Here is an 11,471-nt window from a genome sequence, read left to right on the forward strand (position 1 = left end):
CCGCCTGAAGGACGCACCGAGCGACAGAAAGATAGCACCGTTCCCCCCCCCCTCCCGGCTCGGGCCCTGCCCCCTTCACATCCCCTCGGAGCTTCCCGCCCCCGCCGAGGTCCTGAGATGAGGGCAAAGGGACGACTCTTCCCGGCGCTTCACCTACCTCGGGCGGGGCGGGTAAGCCAGGCGACGCTTCGCGCAGCTCCAGCACCGAGTCCTGCTGCCGCTCGGTGAGGGGCGCCAACGGCCGCACGGGCCGTTCCCACAGCCCCAGTCGCTCCCACGCCTCCCGGGCTTCCCCGGGCTGATCCGCCATCCTTTTCCCACTGCGAGCCGAGCAGGATGCAGGAGAACCACCCGGAACTTACATGACCCAGAAACGCTTTCGGAGGGAGGAAAAAGAGAAACTAATCCAGGCCAGTGACGCCACTTCCGTCCTTGGCAGGAAGCAGCTGGCAACGTCGAGTTGGCGACTGTCGAGGGGAAATGTGACCGCTCTAGGCAACGGTTGTCTATCGACCGAGTCCTTTGATTTGTTTTTTTGTGCCGGACGGAAGTGAAAGCGACACGGAAAAAAACGGTCGGAACACGAAAATATTTAAGGATGCGTCACGAAAGCAGAAACTTTGTGGCACTTGAGGAACATCTGGGTCGCCCCCTTCTTCTGGCACCATGGGTGGGAGACCGAACCGGGCCCCACCCTGATGTTTTATTGGCAACGTCCTGTTCGTGCAAAGGGTGCCTTGGGGAAACACCTGAGCGATGAGGAAAAAGAGTGAACCTTCCCCGAAGATTTAAGAAGTCAGGATCCACCAGAGTACAGTATCTCGCCTGTGCCACCTGAGGCATCCTTCCAAATCTCCGCACAGAGAATGCAACGTATGCACAAGCAAACACCTGGGGCTGCATTGGAGACGGGAGCATAGAAATTTATTTATTTAAAATATTTTAGCCCACTTTTGTTTGAAAAGGACCCAAGGTGGCTCACACCAATGAAAGAGAATATTTGAAGTTGAAAACAATGAGTACACTGTGGTTAACATCACTGAGACAATACAGTGGTGCCCCGCATAGTGACGATAATCCATGCAGCAAAAATCGTTGCAAAGTGATTTCATCGCTATGTGAAAATAGAAAGCGCATAGGAATGCATTAAAACCCATTTAATGCATCCCTATGGGCTTAAAACTCACCTTTAAGCGAAAATCCTCCATATGGCGGCCATTTTCGCTACCCGGTAAGCGAGGAATCGGCGTGAAAACACAGCGGGCAGCCATTTTTTTTACCCAGCGGCCATTTTGGAACCGCCGATCAGCTGCTGGAAAATCATCGCTATGCGATAATCGGTAAGTGAAACAGCGAACCGATCATCGCAAAGCAATTTTTTCCCATTTAGAACATCGCAATGCGATAACCTTTGCGATCGCAAAATCTTCATCGCTATGCGATTTCGTTGTTAAACGGGGCGTCCATTAAGCAAGGCACCACTGTATTTAAAAATACAAACAATGAGTAAATAGTTATCTTACATCACTAACAGGCAATATTACGTCAAAGAGCAATAAGTATACTACAGTATACACATACAGACACACACATATATGTGTGTGTATGTATATAGTAATTGCACTTTGTGTATATGTGTATAGTATACTTGTTGCTCTAGACAAAGTCACCCTGCGTTCAGACACACACACATCCCCTCCTGAACCGCCTGAAGGAAGCACCGAACGACAGAAAGCCAGCACCGTCCCCCCCGGCCTGCTCGACCCTTTCCCAGCTCGGGCCCTGCCCCCTTCACATCCCAGCCCCTTGGAGCCTCCCGCCCCCACCGAGGTCCTGGGATGACGGCAAAGGGACGACCCTTCCCGGCGCTTCGCCTACGTCGGGCGGGGCGGGTAGGCCAGGCGACGCTTCGCGCAGCTCCAGCACCGAGTCCTGCTACCGCTCAGTGAGGGGCGCCAATGGCCACCTGGGCCGTTCCCACGCCTCCCGGGCTTCACACACACACACACACACACACACACACACACACACACACACACACAAGCCACTGAGAAATGGAAAAGACAATCCACTCAAAGCAGTAATGCATAGCAATGCATCTAAAAATCACACACAAGTAGCTGGTTACTGAGGAAAGGCTTGCTTGAAGGGAAAGGTCTTTTCCTGCTTGCAGAAGGACATCAAAGATGAGGCCAGTCTGGTCTCATGGGAGGGAGTTTCAAGGTCTGGAAGCAGCAACAGAGAAGGTCTTCTCCTATGTCCCCATCATACACACCTGCAAAGGTAGTGAGACTGAAAGAAAGGCATCTCCTGATTGATAATCTCAACACCCAAGCTGGCTCATAATGGAAGGTACAGTCTTTGAGATAGGTTGGACCCTTGCCATTTAGGGCTTTGCAGGGTAAAACCAGCACTTTGAATTCTGACTGGCAACTGGTCAGCAGCCAGTGGAGCTGATGTAACCAGCCACAGTCAGCAATCTGGCTGCTGCATTCTAGACCCACTGAAGTTTCCCGACACTTTCCATCAGCAGGCCCACAGAACTCATTACAGTAATCCAGTCAGGAAGTAACTAGGACACACATGACAGTGGCCAGATCAGATTTCTCAAGAAACAGACAATATATAAAGAACTTTACTCAGACACTTGTCTGGTAACTGCCAACAGAACTTATTTATTGAAGTTGTATTGACTTTAATCAGAATCACAGATGTCCTTTATTCAATGCATACAATCAAATCATTAAACTATCATATATCTTGCCACATAACTAATCATCACCTGCTCTATCAATCTTGACTGGCTTATCTCTGTTAGTATCAGTTCTCACTATCTCCCTGACTATCTTATCTCCCTCTGCACAAATTCTCTATCTCTTTTTCCTTTTCTCTTTTCTGCCAAACCTCCTCTCATAAGCTCATGCAAATGAGATCTGAATATGAGTGACAGGAGTGACGTGGGGCAATCGTCACATACCTCCCCCCTAGGAAAAGTTTGTTCATGGGGGAAACCTTATAGTTTACCCTTATGAACAACGAAATATGCAGAGAACAATTCGTCCAAATCATCCTCATAATAATATGCTAAATATTAAATCATGTACTATATGTTACCTTTTAACACAATATATTTATCATATACAGTACTTATGCATATCTTCTATTAGATGTCTCTCAATTATTATGTTTAGCAGATCAATCTTATTACTTTAAACATTTAAAACAATTAGTACAATTATAACCATTTGCATTAATTACATTACTACAATTCACATTACTTTTACATTTATACCATTACTTACCATTATTTCAAGAAGACATTGCAGTGTAATTGCATCTCAAAACTAATACGCGAATGGAACATTCTTTACAACATTAACCTTTTTTCCTATCCATCCGTTAGTCCTCTGGTCTTTGAGACAAAGCATCAACCACCACGTTCTGGGTTCCTTTCACGTTCTGAATTTCAAAGTTGAAGTCCTGCAAGAGTAGGGCCCATCTCATCAGTTTGTTGTTATTGGACTGAATAGTCCTTAGCCACAAAAGTGGGGAACGATCAGTGCATAGTGCAAAATGTCTTCCCCAGATATATGGTCTCAGTTTTTGCAATGCCCAGACTATGGCTAGGCACTCCCGCTCAGTTGTGGATAAATGCCTCTCACCCGCCTGCAGTTACTTGCTGAGGTTGGTCACAGAATGATGGTTTCTGTCATCATCAGCTTGGCTCAGCACGGCTCCCAGCCTGACATTGGGCACATCCGTGAAGACTATAAATTAGCGCTGCAAGTCTGGGGCTCTAAGGACTCCGCCAGTAATCAATGCTGTCTTCAATTTGTTAAAGGCTTCCTCACAGTTGGTCGTCCATTGGATTTTCTCAGCTTGTCTTTTGTGGGTTGGATTAGACAGAGGGGCGGCTATCTTGCTGAAGTTAGACACAAAACGACGATAGTAGCCAACTAACCCTAGAAAAGCTCTTTTTTTCTTGGATGTTGGCTTGGGCCAATTGTTAATAGTCTCTATTTTTGATTCAAGGGGTTTGATTATGCCTCCACCTACTACATGGCCTAAATATTTTAATTCTGAACTCCCCAGTTGGCATTTTGTGCTCTTCCCAGGGCTGGCTGCCTTTCCTGCTTTCTAAGCCCTGTGGAGCTTAGGAAATGGGTAATGCAGCCATGAAAGGGCAGCGTATGTGCACCCCTTTGATCCTGACACCCTTTCAGGGCTGCTTCAGGATCAAAGGGGTGCAAGTGTGCTGCCCTTTCACAGATGCTTTACTCTGTAGCTTTGCAAAAGGCAGGGAAAGCGGCTGCCTGCCCTGTATAAGACGACCCTCAATTTTTGGTCCAATTATTTAAGCAAAAAGTCTTGTTTTATACATGGAAAAATACGGTATATCTTTTTCAAATTCTACATTCATAGGTGTACTTGATCCTTTACATTCCTCCATATTATATTGCTTTAATAGTTTTAATATCTTTTTCTTTTGAGCTATCTTAAATCCTTTTTCACATTTCTCAATTTCTACACCTAAATAATTACTTATCTGACCTAGGTCTCTCAAATTATAATTTTGTTTCAACACTTCAACAACTGAATCTGCTGTTTCTTCATCCTTTGCAAATATAGCTAAATCATCTACAAAAATAAGTATTGTTTGTTCACTTTCTTTCGTAAATAAACATGGATCTGCTATACCGTTTGAATCCATTATTTTTTAAAGGTTGTATATTGTCTCCCTGCTTATTTAACTTATATAAAGAATACATCATGCAAAAGGCTGGACTGGATGAATCCCAAACCGGAATTAAGATTGCCGGGAGAAATATCAACAACCTCAGATATGCAGATGATACCACTCTGATGGCAGAAAGTGAGGAGGACTTAAAGAACCTCTTAATGAGGGTGAAAGAGGAGAGTGCAAAAAGTGGTCTGAAGCTCAACATAAAAAAAAAACTAAGATCATGGCCACTGGTCCTATTACTTTCTGGCAAATAGAAGGGGAAGATATGGAGGCAGTGACAGATTTTACTCTCTTGGGCTCCAAGATCACTGCAGATGGGGACAGCAGCCACGAAACTAAAAAACGCCTGTTTCTTGCTAGGAAAACCATTACAAACCTAGACAGCATCTTAAAAAGTAGAGACATCACCTTGCCGACAAAGGTCTGCATAGTCAAAGTTATGGTTTTTCCAGTAGTGATGTATGGAAGTGAGAGCTGGACCATAAAGAAGGCTGACCGCCGAAGAATTGATTGGACTGCAAGGGGAACAAACCTATCCATTTTGAAGGAAATCAACCCCGAGCGCTCACTGGAAGGACAGATCATGAAGCTGAGGCTCCAATACTTCGGCCACCTCATGAGAAGAGAAGACTCCCTGGAAAAGACCCTGATGTTGGGAAAGTGTGAAGGCAAGAGGAGAAGGGGACGACAGAGGATGAGATGGTTGGACAGTGTCATCAAAGCTACCAACATGAATTTGACCCAACCCCTGGAGGCAGTGGCAGACAGGAGGGCCTGGTGTGCTCTGGTCCATGGGGTCATGAAGAGTCAGACACGATTTAACGACTAAACAACAACAACAAAATGAGACAAACCTCGGTGTTTTTGCTGTCATGCTGACTGACTATGGTAGGTGTTTTTCTGTATCCCTGGTTAAATGTTGTTTAATGGGCTTTTAAAAGAATTACATATTAACATTAAACATTTTGAAAAAAAATGCAACACTCTTTCTTCATCCTCAACAGTACTTTATTAGGTTTTATGCCACAAGAGAGAGAGAATTTCACAAAGGTCAGCTACTTGGCATTCAACCTAACATCTCTCCCAGGAGCCCTTCAAGCTTCAGCAACTCTTAGGCTTCTTTATTCCAATCTCTGCCTCCTGTGTGAAAGCAAAGGAATTCAGCTCCTTTTCCAGTAAGCTCATTTGAGCAGTAATCTTACTGAAAGCATTTTTGATGGCGGCTTGATGAAGCTTCAGTTTATTGTTCTCCTCCCAAAGTATTTTGTTCCCTCCCTGAACAGCTTGAAGCTCCTCTTTTTCTTCCAGAAGCGCACTGTTTTCCTTTAAGAGATATAGTACAGTTTGATGCAGTTTCTGGACAGCTTCAAGTGCCTCATTTTCCTCCAAGGGCGATATGGACATCTTCTTCATTTCCTTCCTCGGCACTGTGTTGTTCTCTTCCTGAACAGGTTTTTCTGCCTCAGCTAGTGCAGGCTTATTGTTCGTCTCGAGGACTGCAGTCTCTTTAGCATCCTGGGGTGTGGCATCTTCCTTCCCCAATAACTGTGCAGGTTGTTTTTCACATTGGATTACTGGAGTTTGTCTCTTCACTTCAGGGAAGACTTTCAAAGCCAGATTCTTTTCCCGAAAGATTTGCAGGGCTTTGTTTTCTATACCATCTTGGAGTCCTGTTAGGACTGGAAGGGCTGATAAAGGTTTGTTTTCTTGCTGGAGGACTTGCTGGAGGCTCTCATCATAGATGACCTGTATGCCCTTGTTCTCCATCCGCAGGCACTGGAGTGCCTTATTTTCTTCGCGGAGAACCCGGTTTTCCATCCGGAGGGCCTTGTTCTCTTCCCAGAGGGCCTTGTTCTCTTCCCAGAGGGTCCAGTCATTATGGACCTTCTTATTGGTATGTTTTCTGTGGGCTTCTGCTGTGGAGGAAAGTGCTGACTGAACACATGTCTCATTCACCCACTTGCCATCTAGGAAGATAAAGGTGTCATCACTGAGCTTGACCCTTGGCGGGATGTAATCCATCTCCACATTCCACCAGTTGCACGTATTAGTTCAAAAGAAGAACCAAGGGTCTGGATGACTGCATGGAAGCAAAGCAATAAACAACGTTAAACAATATTCTACAGAGTGTAAAAGTGCCATTAGCTATAAGCAATATGGAACTTTAAAAATAATATTGTTAAAACAATAGACCAGGAATCAAAATGCATTGAAACAATCAGGAAATTAGGAAGACCACAGTAAGAAGGTGTTTGAATGCACCATTTTAAAATTATTGCATGGAATCTCCCATACCTATAGGAGCATGCATTTAAGCATGGCTGATGTATGGTGTTCAATATGGCCTTTGGAATCCCTTAGTTATTTTTTTTTTGGCCTTACCAAAGTATGTTATATAATACATATGTTTTCGCGAATACATATGTAAAGTGACTCATAGGAAGGGCTTTGACAATAAGGTCCTGTGAAGTTTTAGTCTAGCCAATTTACTGCTCTTTATCTCTGTTTCTTCCATATTCTCCACAATTTTTTGATAATTAATGAAATCTAGTTGGAACACATGGAAATTTGTTGGGGAATAATTGAAATGATTGTAAAATCCCTTCCTCCCAGTTCCAGACAGATGGAAAGGCTTGGAGATTAGACAACTACCTTTTAACTCTGTTAGTGTAATATTCTAAATCACTTGAGTACTGAAATCTGGTGGTAGATGTAACTGTGAAGCTGCTAATCTAGTCCTCAACCTAAAATACATTGTGAGGAGTGGGAATTCCCCCCCCCCCCAAGTATATAGACATTTGGAAGGGACATTGCAGTTATGGGAAGCATATCTCACAATATGCAACCCTGGAATAAAATTTCACTCCTCCTCCTGAGATTTCTTTAGTAGTTCAGGATTCTGCCCCCTTCATAGGTTAAAGAGGCCTTTGAGTTGTAGCTTAATTAGAAGTACCTTTCATACTGTTCTAATTAACTCTGCCTCCCTGGATTGTTTTCTCTACAAAGTGGACAGAGTCTTAATCATGTAGAATACAGTATTTTGGATTTAATATTTCCTACACATAATCTCCTCCCTGGATATCACAAGCTGTTAGACCACATGAACCCAAATCTCTTCCTCTCCTCCCCATGTGTCATCTTGAATATTCACTGCTAATGAGCATGCTTATCAGAGACATTTTTAAGAGGCTTAAAAAAAAAAAAGCAAAAATCTATCTGTATATATAGATGATATGGCATCCCCAGATGTGCAAAAAACACTAGTTTGTGGTTGGCCTTTTACTATCCAGCTGATAGGCATCAAACTGTCATTTTTGGTGTTAAAAGGAGAAATTGGAGACTCAACCTAATTTTATAGTGTATTTCCCACATAGCATGAAAAAGAGTTGGCTCAGGAATAAGGAAAAAAAGGTGCTTTTATTTCCGATCCTAATGATTCCCCTTCCTATCATATAATGTTAAAGAGCTTGAATTCAGATATTCCACCAACTTTATAGCAATCGCTTTCCTTTGCTACAAAACTCCTTATATAATACAAGGAAGGGTTTTCTATACTCATTATTCCTAGTTCTTCTTCAGGATACAGATAGGGGCTTGAACATGCTGATTCTTCTTTCTGCTGCCCTCCATCCACACTGACAGCCTTCATTATCTCATGGTTATTATACTGAACATAATTCCCATTGGGCTATTTAGAACTCTTTTAACCCTCATGTGGCAGAATGGGACACTTTAGTCCCTCAAATTTAATATTTTGTTTCAGAATATAAATACAACTAGCCCAACAGCTTGAGGATTCTCTGCCTGGTGTTGATATTAGACTGGACAAGGGCAATAAATTAAAACTGAATCTAGATAAGATGGATATCCTACTGTTAGGAGGATCATTGGCTTAGTTAGTGGGACGGCTACCTGATCTTGATGAAGTTGCAGTCCCTTGAAGGATCGGGCCCACAGCTTGGGGGTACTTCTTGATCTGGCACTCTCTACTGAAGCTCAAATACTGGCTGTGGCCAGGAGTGCCTTTTATCAACTTTGGTTGATTTCCCAGTTGCGACTCTACCTGGATAAGAAATGCTTAGTAACAGTCGTCCACACGATGGTAATCTCAGAAACAGACTACTGTAATGCTCTCTACATAGAGCTGCGTTTGAAAACAGTACAGAACTTTCAACAGGTCCACATTGTGATGACCTGAGTGATTCCTGGGGCTAGCAAATTCGGCTCGTTTCACCTGCTCATCTTAATTCAGGTTGCTAGAAGTGGCCACATCAAGGGAGGCTGAAAAGGTGACAAGAAATCTAGCCTTCTCAGAAGTTCCCCCCCTCCTCCACATTTTTGGAATAAACTTCCAGTTGAGATATGCCAGACTCCTTCCCTCAAGACATTCAGGAAATTAATGAAGACAACTGTACAAAGCTACTTTCAATAACTTATATCCTAGATGTGGTTAATATTACTTTTTTAATTTTATAATGATTTTTGTTTGTTTTAATTTTAGATCTGGATTATTGAATCACTATATTGATGTGCCATTCTTTGGGTCATGTGGAGTTCTGGGTTTTTAATTTGTAAACTGCCCTGAGTAGTGTGTCCCTTAGAGGGGGGGGGGGTATATAAATCAAATAAATAAATAGCCATCAGCACAGTTGTAAGTGAAGCTGACAGATTTCAGCCAATTAGTATATCTGACATTTCCCCACAAACAAAAAAATGGCTGGGACTAAGAATGTGGCTATACTGGAGATCTGAATCAGAACAATTTGATTCCCATAATGCATTACATTGAAATAACAATTAGTGCTCACTCAGGGAATATAGATTGATTCAGCAGTTCACCCTTCATTCTGGATATTATATGATTTGCATTCCACTCTACAAACACCTCTTATTTCCTTTCTTCCTCTGGTCCCACCTCTGCTGATTCTTTTATAGGGCATAAATACAGGAAATAATAATGATGACCCAATGATAAGGTGATAGAGTGATCTAGTAATAAAAATAAAAATCGGAATGATTGGAGAAGGACATGGAGACATGTTCCCTCAGTCCTGAACATCACACCCCAACTGGCTACCTCACCAAAACACCACCTACAGGCACATACCCCATCTTTACAAGAGTGTACCACCACTAACTACATGGGGGGAAGCCTGCTCAAATTGTTCCAGCTTGAAAAAGTTGAAGCCCCCCGGGAGCAGAGAAAAAAGCTATTTTGGAAGCAAAAAGGGCCAGACCAATTTGAATAAGCCTTTGCATTATGTGGTCAGTAAAAGATTATTCTAATTCACCCATTTTATAAGCAGAGCAAATCTCATGGTATTTGACCATGTAGCTGCAGTCTAAAAAATGTTCCAACAGATCTAGTGATTTTTGTGTTGGGATCCATTTCTGTCACAGTAACATATTGGGACAAAATGCTATTGTTCCATAAACAACTGTGTGATAAAACAAATTGAATGCTTGAGTCAAATGTATGTTGGCTCCTTTGAGGAGAAATAGACTTGTATTCGAGGTGGGTGGGGGTGGAGGAGATTTGCTATGGTAAAAAATGTGTACAATATGTATACATTTACTTTCCTTTTATTTCACCCAAAATACTGACATGACAGGCTCTTTTGTTTAAAATAAGTTCCAAAATGGAAGCTGCAGGGTTGTACTTTGCCATGATTTGAGAGACTTTTCTCTTTTTTCTGCTAACCCTAACTCTCTAATGCCCAGCCTAGGGAAGAGCTTTGCAGGACTGGAAAGCTAGTGCTTTGGTCTTGTTTTTGGATTATATACAATGACCACTTTTTATTGTTTAAAATGCTGCCTTGTTCTCAGAGAGGGCAGAGGAGTTTACAGGAAAGGAAAAAATACATTCCCCCCTTATTCTTAAAAGGAGCTCTCTCTCTTCCTTTTTCATAAAACCAGAGGAAATTCTGGTTGACATGGGCTCACCCAAGAAATTGATTAGGGTTACAAAACCTCCAAGGAAGTACTTATTTCAATATATAATTCATCTATGGAATTTGTTGCCAAACCTTGTGATAATGTCCTTAGCATTAAGGATTTTAAAAGAAGAAAATACAAAGTCACGGAGAGCATGATTAGTCACAATGGCGATATGGAATCTCCATGTTCTGAATATGCCACTGGATACCAGTTACTAAGAAGCCCAAGAAAGTCTTGTGGTGAATTTTCCAGAAGCATTTTGTTGGGACTATGAGAAACCATGCTGTCCAAATGGAGTTATTCAATCTTAAATCAGTTATATCTTTCAACAGATTGCTTATCTGATGTATCTTTTAAAAATGGAGAAAGGGGGAAAGTCTCAAATAACAGAACTGTAAGGACTTCACTGATATAAGGTAGACTGGGAAGGTATACTCAAAGCTTGGAGGTAAATTAGATGTAATTGCTGTACTTACTTATTTTTTCAGGAAAAAAATATAGCTTTGGTAGTTTGCTGTTTTCTTTATGCTTTCAAATATTCAGTTGAGCTTACTTCTGAAACAGAATGAACCACAAAGGGAGAAGTTGCCATCACCTTTTCTTCCTTCAGACTGATTTCCAGGACTGCCTGGTCCTGCAGGGACACACTGTGCCCAGAGCCGTGCAACAAAAGAGTGACATGTCAGACCCATTGTGACACTTAAAGAGCATCTTAAGCACAGCCAGAACACAACCAAGTTATGAAGGAGAGAGGTAATATATAATTAATTTGTTTTTATTAAAGTTGAAT

The 11,471-nt window shown here is 42.4% G+C and overlaps 2 protein-coding genes across 2 annotated transcripts in view; both read right to left on the reverse strand.

Annotated features, from left to right (window-relative positions):
• COG3 (component of oligomeric golgi complex 3) overlaps window positions 1-393 on the reverse strand; it is a 45,495-nt gene extending 45,102 nt beyond the window's left edge. The window contains exon 1 of the mRNA XM_020808777.3: window positions 158-393. Within this exon, the coding sequence (XP_020664436.3) occupies window positions 158-310 (153 nt within the window). The 5' untranslated portion in view covers window positions 311-393. The remainder of the gene's footprint in view (window positions 1-157) is intronic.
• Window positions 394-4,793: 4,400 nt separating this feature from the next.
• Window positions 4,794-7,871, reverse strand: CBY2 (chibby family member 2). Its single transcript, XM_072993226.2, has one exon. It carries the CDS (start codon window positions 6,764-6,766, stop codon window positions 5,846-5,848), a length of 921 nt encoding a protein of 306 aa, XP_072849327.2. The 5' UTR covers window positions 6,767-7,871; the 3' UTR covers window positions 4,794-5,845.
• Between the last annotated feature and the right edge of the window lie 3,600 nt (window positions 7,872-11,471).

The sequence above is a fragment of the Pogona vitticeps genome, chromosome 3, assembly GCF_051106095.1.
Source record: "Pogona vitticeps strain Pit_001003342236 chromosome 3, PviZW2.1, whole genome shotgun sequence".
NCBI lineage: Eukaryota > Metazoa > Chordata > Lepidosauria > Squamata > Agamidae > Pogona > Pogona vitticeps.